A 14759-nucleotide genomic window follows, 5' to 3' on the forward strand; every position below is an offset into this window, starting at 1 on the left:
GCAGGGCAGCCCCATGGGCCAGATCTAATCACCTTGCAGGCCAAATCTGGCCCACTAGTCTTGAGTTAGTGCTGCTATATTTCTATTGATAGTTCACAGCAGCATGAATAATAATTTTGTTCATGCCATCAAATTGCAATGTGCTAGACTTCACTAGAAAAAAAAATAGTAGAAATGCAAAAAAAAAATTGTCTTCTTCATTTCCCATACAAGCTCAAACAATACTTTGATGGTGAGCAGCTTCATAACAGGCTTCTTTGTATACATTATGGGAAGTGAAGTTCTACACTTAAGTTCTGTTGTAGGTAAAATAAGAGTCCCTGTGGATTTTACTTCACTAGTCATTTCCAAGGTGGTGCTTATCTCCATTTCAAGGGCCATTGAGCCAGGACTGTATGAAAATATCTCCCCACTCGTGGACAACATGGCATTATGGTGGACTGTTACTTTCCCACCGAAGTGGTACCTATTTATCTACTCGCATGTGTATGCTTTCAAACTGCTAGATTAGCACTAAATAGTGCAAGGATGGGTGCCTAATCTTTGTTTTCCAAACCTAGTGTCTTAATCACAGAGCTATTGTGCCATAGAACTAATAATTCAATAGAACTTGACTGACTTTTCAGCATGTATCCAGTAGACCAACATTTTCACATCCAGTAATTCTTTATGAAATAGTGCATGCAGCACTATTTACCCCAGTGACTTTTGGCCAATAATCATAATATTTTTGTGTGTGTTATTTCTGTTCTTGTTACTTACACATAGCCCAGTGAGTCATGATTGGCGGGGTCTATAAATACCGTATAACAAATAAATTGATAAAATGAACAGATATCAGGGAAATGAACATGAAGATGACAACACACAAAAATAGCCAACAGAGATCAACCAATCACTTCAAAGCATATGGAGAATACGCTTGAGCACAAAGTCTTTATTTGGAACATTTTTTTAAAAATGAGCATTTCTGGGTAAAATCAAATGGGTTTTGTTTAATAAAGAATAACAAAGTGCATGTAGAATATTTATAGATTACATAAAAGAACAGGCAATTTGAAAGATGGGTTAGGATTAAAATTACATTTTACATTATTGCAAATCCTGAATTACTCTGTAAATGCAATATTTTATTTTAGGAAAGAATAGTTTCCTTTTAAAGAAGAATGCCCCTTACTTTATTTTATATTATTTTAACCTAAAAAAAACCCCATGTGAATTGACAATCTGGTAAATCCAGTATCATGGCTCCTTTCTATGTATATGCATTTTGCCATTTTCCTTCAACTAATATAGAAGGGATTAGGTTTGTTTAGATTCAATGTATTGGGTTACTTACAATTGACCAATGAAATTAAAAGCCTTTCTTTAATCATGATTAAATCTGGATCCAGCTCAAGAACTTTCCAAATCTGTAAAGTTCTGACTATTTCTTTTAAAAACTGCTAGTAAAATACATACATATTTTATCTGTGGCAACTTCCTTGTGCAGAAGAGGCATTGCAGTTCTGCATAAAAGATACACACAAGTCACTTATCTGGTTAACTGCTTAATTTGTGATGTTTATTAAAAAATATGATCAGGCATGAGGAGTATCCCTTCCAATATTGACATAATGCTGTTCCATTTATTTACCTATTTGCCTCACATATAAAAGAAGGGTGTATAAAAATCCTGCATTCTGTGTAAGATTCAGAACTCCTACAGTATATTTAAAAAATTCAAAGTTATTTGAGTGTTTCATTTGGAAATTTACCTTCATAGTAAAAAGAGTGACCATTGGCATTTGGCCATGGCTCAAATATCCTAATTCAACATTCTTCCCCAAACCAAAAATGACAATTTTAAACAGATGATTTCCTTAGCTTTCCATTTAAAGGGAGGTAAATAAACAAAAACATCAAACAATATCCTACAGATGATTGACTAGCAGAGGTCTCGGCTTTATACATATGATGGACCAAGCATATAGGAGACAAGTTTACAAATACACAATATACAAAAAGAAATAGGCTGGTACGTAAAGAACTAGTGAGTTCCGCAACACTATGCTTTTTAGCAATGTCTATGAATAGTAAGTATCCATAATATGATATAAATGTTTCCTCTTAAGATGAGTTCAGAAGTATCCTACTCAGTTACACAAGTAACTGAATTTGAAGGTTACAGAACCATATCCAAGCCTTCTCAGAACAGGAATATTTGTATGGCTCTTCTGGCAAAAGCAGCATTAGCATTTTTGCATAATGTACATTTTCAAAGGCTTTCATGAATGAAGAAGCAATGTAACATGCTGCACACCCCGAGACCATTATTCTGTCAAAATTTCTGCTTTCTTTTAGACATTTTGATAACATTCATATGTTGCACAACCCAATCACTATTTTCACCAATTAGAACCTAAACGAATGGAATACAACAGTTCTGGCCATCACACCCAGAGCGACTGCCAAGTTCTCATTGAGTTGATTGAGTAGCAAACTCTTATTTCCAAGCAAAAAAGGAATCGCTGAACTGCAAAATTACAAAAATGTAGCAACAGGCCGTCTTTTAAAAAAAATATTCAACAATAACAGTATAAAAATGTTGGATTACGACTTCGCAATGAGCGTTTCAAAGCCTTGAATCAGATTGTGAAATGTTGTCCTCTCACCAGGGTCCTGTACCCAACACTTCCTCATCAGTTGGTTAACCTAGAAAATAAAAGGCACAAAGGTTCTTACCACGACATTTGTTTCCTGAGGCTGTGACAGCACACAAGACACTTTTTAAAAATAAAAATTAAAAATCCTATATTAGCTAAAGAAGCAGGAAACCCCACGCCCAACTTGCTTTCCCCCGCCCACCCTTATAAGAGTTTGTTTCTATAACTATCTTAAGGGAAGAAAGAAACTATAATTATGTCTAAGTGTCCTGTAATTTGTAAGGCTATTAGAATATACAGTGATACCTTGTCTTACAAACTTAATTGGTTCTGGGACGAGGTTGTTAAGGTGAAAAGTTTGTAAGACGAAACAATGTTTCCCATAGGAATCAATGGAAAAGCGATTAATGTGTCAAGCCCAAAATTCACCCCTTTTGCCAGCCGAAGCGCCCGTTTTTGCGCTGCTGGGATTCCCCTGAGGTTCCCCTCTATGGGAAACCCCACCTCTGGACTTCTGTGGTTTTGCGATGCTGCAGGGGAATCCCAGCAGGGGAATCCCAGCATCACAAAAACAAGCGCTTCGCTGGCAACGGAAGTCTGGAGGTGGGGTTTCCCATGGAAGGGAGTCTCAGGGGAATCCCAGCAGCGCAAAAACGGGTGCTTCGCTGGCAACGGGAGTCTGGAGGCAGGGCATCCCAGCGGCGGCGGTCGGTTTGTAAGGTGAAAATAGTTTGTAAAAAGAGGCAAACAAATCTTAAACCCCAGGTTTGTATCTCAAAAAGTTTGTATGATGAGGCGTTTGTAAGATGAGGTATCACTGTACTAAATTGATTATCATACAGGATTATTGCACGCTTCATTCCATGCTTGAGGAAGAAACTGAAAAAAAGAAAATGAGGCCCAACTGAAGGAAGCTATGTTGCAGATGTATTTCTGGTATATCTTGGCAGGCAAATAGCCCATTTGTAGCAGGGGGGCAATTTTATTTTTAATGGGGGCAATTAGAACCTTGTTTAAACCTAGTTAATGGCCTTTTAGGCTTCCTCTGCGTGAGTAGTTCACTTTTTGTATAAGAAGAATTATATGTCATGGGGGGGGAGGGGGAGGCCTCGGGATTTTAGAGATGCTTAGGTGGGGCATGGCCCCAAAAAGGTTGGGAACAACTGGTCTAGACACAGGATAATTAAGCCTTTGTGAAAAATGCAATGTTTCTTACTATCTGAGAATTAATTTTTGAGACTGTTATGGTTAGCTCTGGCCCAGCTCCTGCCCCAAGGAATGTGCAGGTGGATGTGGGGGAAACATCCACATGCTGCAGGCCTGTTTTGCTCCCGATGGAATCTGACAACGAAGCCTCCTCTGACCAAGGAAGCGTGAGTGACAGGGAAGAGGGGAGTTTGGCAGACAGCCCAGGAGGAGATCAATCATCTGTATCATCCCTGGATTCTGAACAAGGATTAATGACACATCCACGCATGCATAGAATGATGCATGGGAGACAACAACTGAAGGATTATTACAAGAGAAAATGAGGCCACCTGTGGTTGGGTAGGGCTGCTGTAATTAGTGCTACAGATAAAAGTGCAGCCTGGTGTTTTAGCCTCATGGCAGTTTATCTGATTCATTGTTTCATCAAGATCGTTGTTTTTGTGCTGTTCAAGATTGTGTGTGGACTCTCTGGACTTCAGAATTGGACTCAATTTCCCAGTTATTGGGTGAGCAATTGGATTGCATTTAACCTGTGCCTTGTGTGCACCAGAAAATCCCTTTGACATTTAAAAAGGGACCTGTTTCTGTTTTTCTGCTTATAAAAACATTTGAGGTTTCCTTTTATCGTGTGGTGTGTGTCTTCCTGAACTAATTACCCTGTAATTACGGGCGGTTGAAACACGCCGGCAGAACAGAGATTACATAAATGTAAAAACTATGGTGGCTAGGAAACTTTATTTAATTATTTATTTATTAGATTTGTATGCCACCCCTCTCCTCAGACTCGGGGTGGCTTCCTAACTTCCTAAGATTCTGGGATATTGTCTTTAGAATGAGAGACAATTACAGAGCACATGGGATTACATGCAGCTTGCCAGGCTAAATCCATGTACAGTTGGTGACAAGAATGCCGAATCTTTTAAGGTGGCAAGGGCTTTTTAGGTAGCCTTTAGAGACGCATTGGTTCATGCTTTCCTGAGGTCAGATGGCTTCTAGCTTTCAGGATGAGCTTTAATTCCTCCTTGCTTTTGACGCTCTTTGCTGTAGAGGTGTTCTGGTAAACATATGATCTTATGAAATGAGATAAAGTCTATGGATTCTAAGATGATTGGGCTATAAAATTTGACTGATGCTAAGTTTCCCTTGAATTCCATAGTGTCATATTGTATCAGTCCCCTTCCTATCTCTCTTCTGTCTATATACAGTAATCCCTCGCTACTTCGTGGTTCATCTTTCGCGGATTCGCTACTTCACGGGTTTTCAAAGGGGGCTTAAATCCATTGAAAATTTTAAATCCATTAAAAATGCATAAAATTCTTCTATAGTACTACTGTACTCTATTAAAGAAACTGGTAGGATATCACATGTAGTTCCAGCTGAGAAACATTATAGAATGACTGTTTAATGCAAAGGGTGGGTTTTAAAAGTCCAAATACTCGTTAAATATATATATACAGTGTTCCCTCGCTTTTCGCGGGGGATGCGTTCCGAGACAGCCCGCGAAAGTCGAATTTCCGCGAAGTAGAGATGCGGAAGTAAATACACTATTTTTGGCTATGAACAGTATCATAAACCTTCCCTTAACACTTTAAATCCCTAAATTGCAATTTTCCATTCCCTTAGCAACCATTTAGATTGTTACTCACCATGTTTATTTATTAAAGTTTATTTAAAAAATATTTATTAAAAGCAGACGAAAGTTTGGCGATGACATATGATGTCATCGGGTGGGGAAAACCGTGGTATAGGGAAAAAACCCGCAAGTATTTTTTAATTAATATTTTTGAAAAACCGTGGTATTGACTTTTTGCGAAGTTCGAACCCACGAAAATCGAGGGAACACTGTATATAATCTTTCCTCTACTTCACGGAAATTCGTTTTTCATGGATGGTCTTAGAATGCATCCCCCGCGAAAAATGAGGGATTACTGTAGTGGGAATTTTGACAGCAGCATCTGAAGGACTGCTTGACATTCAAGTTCAAAGATAACAGAAGGGACCTTGGAGGTCTTCTAGTCCAATCCCTTGCTCAAGCAGGAAACCCTATACTATTTCAGAGAAATGGTTGTCCGATCTCTTCTTAAAAACCTCCAGTGTTAGATCACGTCCAACTTCTGGAGGCATGATAGCATAACATGACTTTTATTACCTTTTTTAAGAAAGCAAGGTAGGGGAAATCACTGTAGATCAATGGAAGAAAATGCAAGAAACAATATCCATGCTAAACCCATTCAGCCCAGGACAATCAGACTGCTTTCATGTAAACACGTGTGGCCATGTGGCCTAATTCTTTGAGGCTGCTCTTTTGAGCCAAACCCCATTTAAGAATGTATAGTTGCTTTTAGATATTGAATGCAGGGAAATGATGAGTTGTTTTTTTTAAAAGAGATATTTATGTACATGACGCATACTTTTTGGAGCCTTATCTGTTGAAGTTATGCTAAGGTAAGCAAGATAAAGATAAATGGCAACTGTAAAAGGCCAGATACGCTATTAGCAAGGCTGTAAAAATTGTAACGGAAACTTCCATCAATGGATTTAAATATGGCATTCTATCCCGCCCCAAGCCCTGGAGGCAAATCACAACTTAGCCAAGAGTTCTGCAGAAATTCTTGGGAAAAGGAAATAGATCATTCGGATAATTAAAGTGGAATGGGGGGACATTTACGGTGAGTCGAATCAATACTTCAACTGCAGTGAGATGAGTTGATCCAGCCTCACCCTGCAACTAATTCAAAATTGGGCAAGCGAGGGATTTTTCGGTGACCCAAGGCATGGGTCATTGCTCATTAGACTTAGTTTTTTGTGTGCGTCTGTTAGGGTTTAGTGCAGAGGTCTTCAAACATGGCAACTATAAGACTTGTGGACTTCAACTCCCAGAATTCTCCAGCCAGCTATGCTGACTAAAGAATTCTGGGAGTTAAAGTCCAGAAGTCTGAAAGTTGCCGAGTTTGGGGACCCTTGTTTAGTGCTTTAAAGTGTTATCATTTTGATGGCAGTTTTTAAAATATGTTACAAATCTATAAAATGAAGAATGACAAAACATGTTTACCTCTTCTGGACAGTTTTTAGGACAAGGTAAGCGCTTCCCCTCTGCTAATATGCGAACTAGCCGTGTGACCGTCATCTGGCCTTGGGTTGGCCCAATCATATTCAGGAATTCCTGTGGGTTACAAATATGTATACAGTGATCCCCCGTTTATTGCGTCCCCAACCATTGCGAACAGGGTACTTCGCTATTTTTCAACCCGGAAGTCAAAAATACCATCTACGCATGCGTGCCGGGCACGCATGCGTAGATGGCAGCGGCTTCCCTGGGTCTTCCCCCTCTTGCTGGCGTCAGCGAGGAGTTTCCCCACCGCCCACGCAAACTCCTCGCTGCCGCCCGCCCTTCGCCCGCCCACGCCGTTCATTCTCGCCGCTTTTGAGCTGAGTCCGGGAGCGAATTCGCTCCCGGACTCAGCTCAAAAGCGCCGATAGCAAGCGGCAAGGAACGGCTTGTCTCGGCGCTTTCGAGCTGTCAGCTCGAAAGCGCCGAGACAAGCCGTTCCTTGCCGCTTGGTATCGCCGGTTTTGAGCTGAGTCCGGAAGCGAATTCGCTCCCGGACTCAGCTCAAAAGCGCCGATAGCAAGCGGCAAGGAACGGCTTGTCTCGGCGCTTTCGAGCTGAGTCCGGTCAGCTCGAAAGCGCCGAGACAAGCCGTTCCTTGCCGCTTGCTATCGGCGCTTTTGAGCTGAGTCCGGAAGCGAATTCGCTTCCGGACTCAGCTCAAAAGCGCCGAGAGCCAGCGCCCCCCGGACCCCCAACCCGGGTTTGGGAGGCTGCTAGGAAGCCCTCCATGCCGGCGGCAAACAGCCGCCCCACCCCCAATCTTCGGCTCCTCGCTAGCGCTGTGGGAGTAAAAACACCGTCTGCACATGCGCAGACGGTGTTTTTACTTCCGCATCGCTACTTCGCGAAAACCCGCTCGTTGCGGGGGCTCCTGGAACGGAACCCTCGCAACGAGCGGGGGATCACTGTATACTAAGCAGCCTTCCTGCCGATGAGCGGTTCCAATAAGATGGGCATTAATATTAGCAAATTTTTATGTTGATAACTTCATGCTGTAAAATGTTGTTCCTTCCCCAAATAAATTGAAAAATATAACCACAAATACTAATTGGCTTAAAAGGTCTAGAACTCCGGGTCATTCAACCTATTCAGTTCAAACATTTAAGAATATACAGTGGTACCTTGACCTATGAACTTAATTCATTCCGTGACCAGGTTCTTAAGTAGAAAAGTTTGTAAGAAGAAGAAGAAGCAATTTTCCCCATAGGAATCAATGTAAAAGCAAATAATGTGTGCGATTGGGGAACCGCTCCCATAGGGAGGTTGGAGGTCCTGTTTCCTCCCAGGAGACTCCTAGAGGCCCCAAGGAGGTTTCTCCCTGCCTTTTCCGGTTACAGTTTTGGAGGCTCGGGTTTGTAAGTGGAAAATGGTTGCTGAGAAGAGGCAAAAAAATCTTGAACACCCGGTTCTTATCTAGAAAAGTTATTAAGTAGAGGCGTTCTTAGGTAGAGATGCCACTGTATTTGGTAGGTAAAATAAGACTTCCAGAAAAATGCCCTGAATATTTATGTTTTTTAAACAAATTATGAGCCATGCAGCATCTCAAATAATGCCTGCAAGGAAGAATCCCCTGTGAGCATTATATTAGGGGGGGAAATATTTCACTGCTACTTACCGCCATTGGACTACACTCAGAATCACAGTAAGTTAAAAGTTCATACAGGGTCACTCCAAAAGACCAGACGTCTGAAGCAATATAGAATTTGCTCTGCAATAGGCATTCAGGGGCATACCTGCAAAAGTAGATTTGTTAGTTAGTATTATTATTATTTAACTGGCATTATTTAACATTGTTGCTCAGCATTTACCCAAACAATACTGGGAAATGTTTGATTTCTGGGCTTTACAGATAAAGTCATCACAACGTGCATTGTTAAGTTAATTCTAGAGAAAAGGGTTGAAGAACAAACACAAGTGATATGCATCAGTTGAAGAGAAAACAAAGTGAAACGTAAGCAATTACTTTCTGAAAACAAGCAATTGGCACAGCAGAAAAGAAAGTGTTGGGGGGGGGGATGAGACTAAGGGCCAGTTCAAAGGTTTCTTTAACAATTCCTACTCCCAACAGGTGTGGCACAACAGTAACTTTCAAAGTTGATTTTGTAGCCATTTGGATGGGGGGGGGGGAATGCTTGCCTTCATCTAAACATTAATGGAAGCAAATATTACGCCTTTACAGTATTTGTACTTGTGTTCTTCTAGCAGTAATCTTTGAGACTGTAATAGATTATACAATACTCTCATTTTAATCCAAACCAGCAGTGAAATCCTTCCAGTTCTGTCCAAATCACACGTGTTAGTAGCGGCGGTGGTGTGTGGTTCAGCGAACTGGTAGCGGCGACAGCATGAAGCTCCGCCCATCCACCCTGACATTGTTACTTCCTGAGTTTAGCCCTCTATAGCGGCAGCAGCCTAAGGCTCCGCCCACCCACCAGGCCGTCATTACCTCCTGGTTTTAAATGGATGGATTGCTCCTATCGCCCCTACCAAAGTGCTGCGCATGCAGCTTTGGGTGTTTTGCGTGCATGTGTGTGCGTCCCAGTGTGTTTTTGCTTCTGCACAAAATCTTGCGAGGGGACATGCATGTGCGCATGAGATTTTGGTTATTTTTTTCATTTCCATACATGTGCAGAAGCAAAGGATTACTGAAATCTCTCTTGCATACACACACGTCTCCTTGTGAGATTTTGCTTCCTGCGCATGTGCAGAAGCAAAAGCATGCTGGGATGTAGCAGGCGCACGCAAGATACCTGAAGCTGCATATGCTGTTCAAATTTTGTTATTGGTGCTGCATCCTTTACTGTTCCAGTAGGAACCCACTACTGGTTTAACCCACTGTAGCAGCAATAGGCAAGGCTCCGCCCACCCACCGGGATTTTGTTAATTTCTGGTTAACCCTCTGCGCATGCGCAAAGCCTTCTGTGCACAAGCAGGTCAAAAATCAGACGTGACGACAACGTGCACACTTCCGAACTGGTAGGGAAGGTAACTAGATTTCACCCCTGGGCCAAAGCCATATAATTAACTCAAGTGATTTTAACCAATCATGTCTTCCAATTACAGGTTTATTTATTAGAAGAGTTTATTTACTAACTGTTCAAAGTTACATCATCACTGAAAAAGGTGACCTATGACTGTTTTTCACACAACCAGTGAAGGGCTATCAATATCTTTACTACCACACTGTGGGCAAGGTTTATGCAGGACGCCCTGCATTTTCTTTCAACATCTATCAGTGCAAATTGGGTGCTCTGGGGTCTCCATTTTCATTACCCCACAGTGTCCCACCTGTCCAGCAGTAGCCCACCCCTGCTTATAACCGTTGTAGCATCCCCATGGTCTCATGACTGATATTTGAATTTATTTATTTATTTATATATATATTGAAATTGAATTGAAATTTTCAATGACTGACTAGCACGAAGGTATCACTGGACCAGAAACCCTAGGACTATACAACAGAATAGTCCACAGTGACACAGAAGAGTTCGTTCACTTTAGCCAACTCCTTTCTTGGAAAGAAAAAATAATTGCTTGGGTTCCTACTGGCCATCTCTTACCAGAACACAGGGCTGTCCCGATCATCATTCACTTTGTAATATTCCTTATCAGTTTCAATGGTTTTAGTCAGCCCAAAGTCCCCAATCTTTACTCTCTGCTCATTTTCAACTAGAACGTTCCTTGCTGCTAAGTCTCGATGAACGTACTGTCGAGATCCAAGATAATCCATTCCCTGAATGAAGAAGCAAACATTTGAAGTCAATTTTATTTTCTTTTGGTCACATACCAAACCCCTTAGAACAGTGGTTCTCAACCTTTTCATCATGGATCACCTTTTAAATACCTTTTGTGGCCAAAGACCATGATCATGGACACCCCCCACCCAAGACTTAACTCAAAATTTAAACATTTTTTTCAAGAAAATTCATATGTTTTGTATAATAAAAGTACCATGCAGTGAAAAACCGGAAGCAGCAAAAACAGTAAAGGTCCAAAACCAGTATTCCGTATTTAGCCTAACACTAATGTTAAATATCTTGGGAAGGAAGAGAAATAAAAACTTTTCTGTGACAGACACCCCCTCCCTTCCCCTCTCAGTGATGTATTTCTCTCTACAACTTTGCAGCCTCGTACTCTTTGGGGCTTTTAACAGTCACTGCTTTTTCTCTAACTCAATCCATGATTAATCTTAGTGTTGTCCCCATATATGGTTTAATGTAGTACAGTGGTACCTCATCTTACGAACGCCTCTTCTAACGAACTTTTCAAGATACGAACCCGGTGTTTAAGATTTTTTTGCCTCTTCTTCCGAACTATTTTCACCTTACGAACCCAAGCAGCTGCTGCTGGGATGAAGGGGTTTCTTTCTTCCCCCTTTTTTGAAGAAACAAAAGGGAGGGGCTGCTTGGAGTAGGAAAGATTTTGCAGAGAACAATGTGCTTGCAAAGGCACTGAAAGGGTGTCTTTTTAAGAAAGAAAAGGGAGGGGCAGCTTGTGGGAGGAAAGATTTTGCAGAGAACGTGCTTGCAAAGGCACTGAAACGGTGTCTTTTGAAGAAAGAAAAGGAAGGGGCGCCCCCCTTGCCTTTCTTCCTTCCCACTCACCCTTTAGCCTAGCCTTGCTTCTTCCACCCGCCCCCTTTAGCTGCTCCTCCCTGCCCTCTGTTCGCCTCCCTTCTAAAGTTTGGGATTTTCCTGAAGGATTTGCACGCATTATTTGCTTTTACATTGATTCCTATGGGAAACATTGTTTCATCTTACGAACTTTTCACCTTACGAACCTCCTCCTGGAACCAATTAAGTTCGTATGATGAGGTACCACTGTACTGTCTTCGACTTGATTTATTTTTTAAAAAAAATTATACTTTAAATGACCTCATGGGGGCTTACCCTAAAAAAGGAAATATGCTAAATAAATATTCTAGGAGAAACTAAAATGTTTTTTATGACTAATTATTTTAAACACCCACTGAATATGCTAATTGGAAATTATTAAAGTGTCTTAGTGTCTGCTATTAAATACCTACCTTGCAGATTTGCACAGCGTATTTCAGTTGCTGTTTCAGAAAGATTTTACTTTTGTTTCGAGGGAGATAGTCTTTCAGGCTCCCAGAGGGAAGAAATTCCATGATGAGCTTTATTCCGTTACCACCTTGTATTTAAAACATACACACACAAATTATTTCAACCAAGCGTAGGGATTAAAACTTCCTGTTTTTAAAAGTTCTTCTGTCATTTAGTTAATCAATTTATAGGTGGCCCTTGACTTATAACCGATTGCTAAGCAATTGTTTGAAGTTAAAATCTATCTGAAAAAAGGAACTTACGACCAGGATCCTAAATTCCAACTGCCCCCCCCGGATCACATGATCACCCCTTCAACACCTGGCAACATAGTCTCATTTACAACTATTGGCAGCATCCTGTGGTCATATGATCACATTTTACAATGGCTTTGCTGAAAACTAGCACTTCCGTCTTTGACAAAGGACCATATTGAACAATGTTTTTGCACTTGTGATTACCAGGAAAAAAAACCATAGCAAAATTTGGTTGGTTATGTGACTGACTCATTTTATGACAGTTACAACTTATGATTATAATGGACAGGCTCCATTGTGGCTGTAACTCAAGGACTACCTATATTAGATTAGTTGTCAAAGCAACTCTATGTGGTATACTTTAAATAATTTAATTTAAATAATTAAAACAGGACAAGAGTGTCCTTAGTATTACAGCTAAAAGAATTCTTTTAGCTAGAAAGAAGAAAATGTTTGCCTGCTTAATCACATTTTTCAATAATTACTCCAAACAACTGAAGAGATGATGCCCATGAAAATATATTACAAATAAGTCTTGCATCAAATATTGCATATTTATCGTATGTTTTCAACCACAAAGCTCTCTTCCATATATACAGGCAATGCAATTTACTTTACTGTGAAATTCAGGAAGAAGTCCTGAGTCAACAAGATTTTGTTAATGATTTCCTGAATAAATTAGTAGATGTAATTTCAGGTACAATTAATATTTCTAAGCACACCTAAAACACCTATTCTGGAGCATAAAGGGAGGTTGGTACTGGTATTTGGTATAATCACAGTGGCAGATTTAATGACAATCATGGAGATTGTCATAATTTAACAGAATATGAGTTTTGCAATGATGCAGGTACAATTTATTGAAAATAATTTATTTTTAACTGAGCCACCACTTTAATTGAGATGGAAGGAGGATTTTTCTCATTAACAGTCAGACCATCCTCTAATTTGGAAAAAAAAGCATTTTATAAAAGTAGAAACAAATAAAATAATTCCTAGATATTACCATCTTCAGTGCAGATTCCTTTATATTTCACAATGTTTTCATGATAAAGGTTCCTTAGAATTTCAATTTCCTTCTTAAGATCAGCAATATGATTCCCGCCGCAATCAGGTTTCAGTGACTTTACAGCTACTTGTTCTCCTGTGTTATCACCTTCAGGGTCATATCTGCAGAGTTCAACTTTGCCAAAATGGCCCTGGTTCCAGAAGAGAAAATAAATATTGATTCAGAATATATTTTATGCCTGTCTGTTTAAGATAGTTACAAGTTGTTGTGACAATAGTCTATAAATAGCCTTTGTTATTTAAAATAGTTATGTAAAAATCATCCCCATACACCTTTACTCCATGTTTTTAACTTGCCCAACCCTTTCTGATTTTCCATCTAATAAATCCTCCTGGACATTTCATACCATGGTTTAAAGTGACAAAACTGCTTTGTAATATAACTGTTTCCTTACTTATCAATTAGAGATGGTAAAACCTTCAGAGTTTTGAGTCCTCCCTACCCATCTCTAATAATATTCTTCTTTGCTTTCACAAGCCTTCGCAAGAGCTATCTATATTATTATCACATTGGTCACAGGGAATGTTCCATACTTGGCCCACTCATAAAGTTGTAGACATTTCCAAACAAGATTGATTCTATTATAAAAGACCTTTTGGAAGTACAGTGGAACCCCGACATAAGAGCTGCTCTACTTAAGAGCAACTCGAGATAAGAGCTGGGAGGGGAGAGATATTTTTGTTCTACTTACAAGCCCAAATTCGAGATACAAGCGCCAAGGAGCTGTCTCCTGAAGCCAAACGCTAACTTCCGCGTTCGGCTTCAGGAGACAGCTGCGAAGCGGCGCGCGTGTTTTAAAAGGTTGCAGCCGGCCTGGGGGGCTCGGGGGGTTGCTTGCAGCTTTCTTTCTTGCTCTTTTTCTTTCTCTCTTTTACCTTCCCTTCCTCTATTTCTTCTTTTCTTTCTCCTTCCCACCTTCTTCCCTCCCTCCCTCCCTTCACTCATTCCTCTCTTACTGTCCCCTTTCATAAGTTTCCTTGCTTCCTTCCTCTGTTCCTGTCCCTTCCCTCTTTCCTTCCTTCCTTCCCACCCTCCGTCCATTCATTCACCCATTCCTCTCTTGATCGCTTAAAGCCGGTCCCTGGTGCAAAAAGGGTTGGGGACCTCTGTCCTACAGGATTGGGTGGCAGAGAAGTTGAACATATGTAAATTTAAAAGTTTAAGAAAGTTTACAAGTTAAGTGAAAGAAACTTCATTATTCATTTATATGTACATGTACATTTCTTCATTAAAAACATGTCTTTCTGCATAATTTAGACTAACTTTGTGAGTTTTTTGAGGGCTGGAACCAATTAAAATTATTTACATTAATTCCTATGGGGAAAAGTCGTTCGAGATAAGAGCTGCTCGACTTAAGAGCCCAGGTCCGGAACGAATTAAACTCGTATCTCGAGGTACCACTGT

General features: G+C 40.4%; 1 protein-coding gene across 1 annotated transcript in view; it reads right to left on the reverse strand.

Annotated features, from left to right (window-relative positions):
* Positions 1-897: 897 nt before the first annotated feature.
* The window catches only part of JAK1 (Janus kinase 1), a 79750-nt gene continuing 65888 nt past the window's right edge, over positions 898-14759 (reverse strand). The window contains exons 21-26 of the mRNA XM_070746075.1: positions 13293-13485; positions 11993-12117; positions 10527-10699; positions 8582-8699; positions 6907-7017; positions 898-2694 (exon numbers count right to left, since the gene is read on the reverse strand). Coding sequence (XP_070602176.1) covers positions 2593-2694; positions 6907-7017; positions 8582-8699; positions 10527-10699; positions 11993-12117; positions 13293-13485 — 822 coding nt within the window. The 3' untranslated portion in view covers positions 898-2592. The remainder of the gene's footprint in view (positions 2695-6906; positions 7018-8581; positions 8700-10526; positions 10700-11992; positions 12118-13292; positions 13486-14759) is intronic.

The sequence above is a fragment of the Erythrolamprus reginae genome, chromosome 3 (assembly GCF_031021105.1).
Source record: "Erythrolamprus reginae isolate rEryReg1 chromosome 3, rEryReg1.hap1, whole genome shotgun sequence".
Classification (NCBI taxonomy): domain Eukaryota; kingdom Metazoa; phylum Chordata; class Lepidosauria; order Squamata; family Dipsadidae; genus Erythrolamprus; species Erythrolamprus reginae.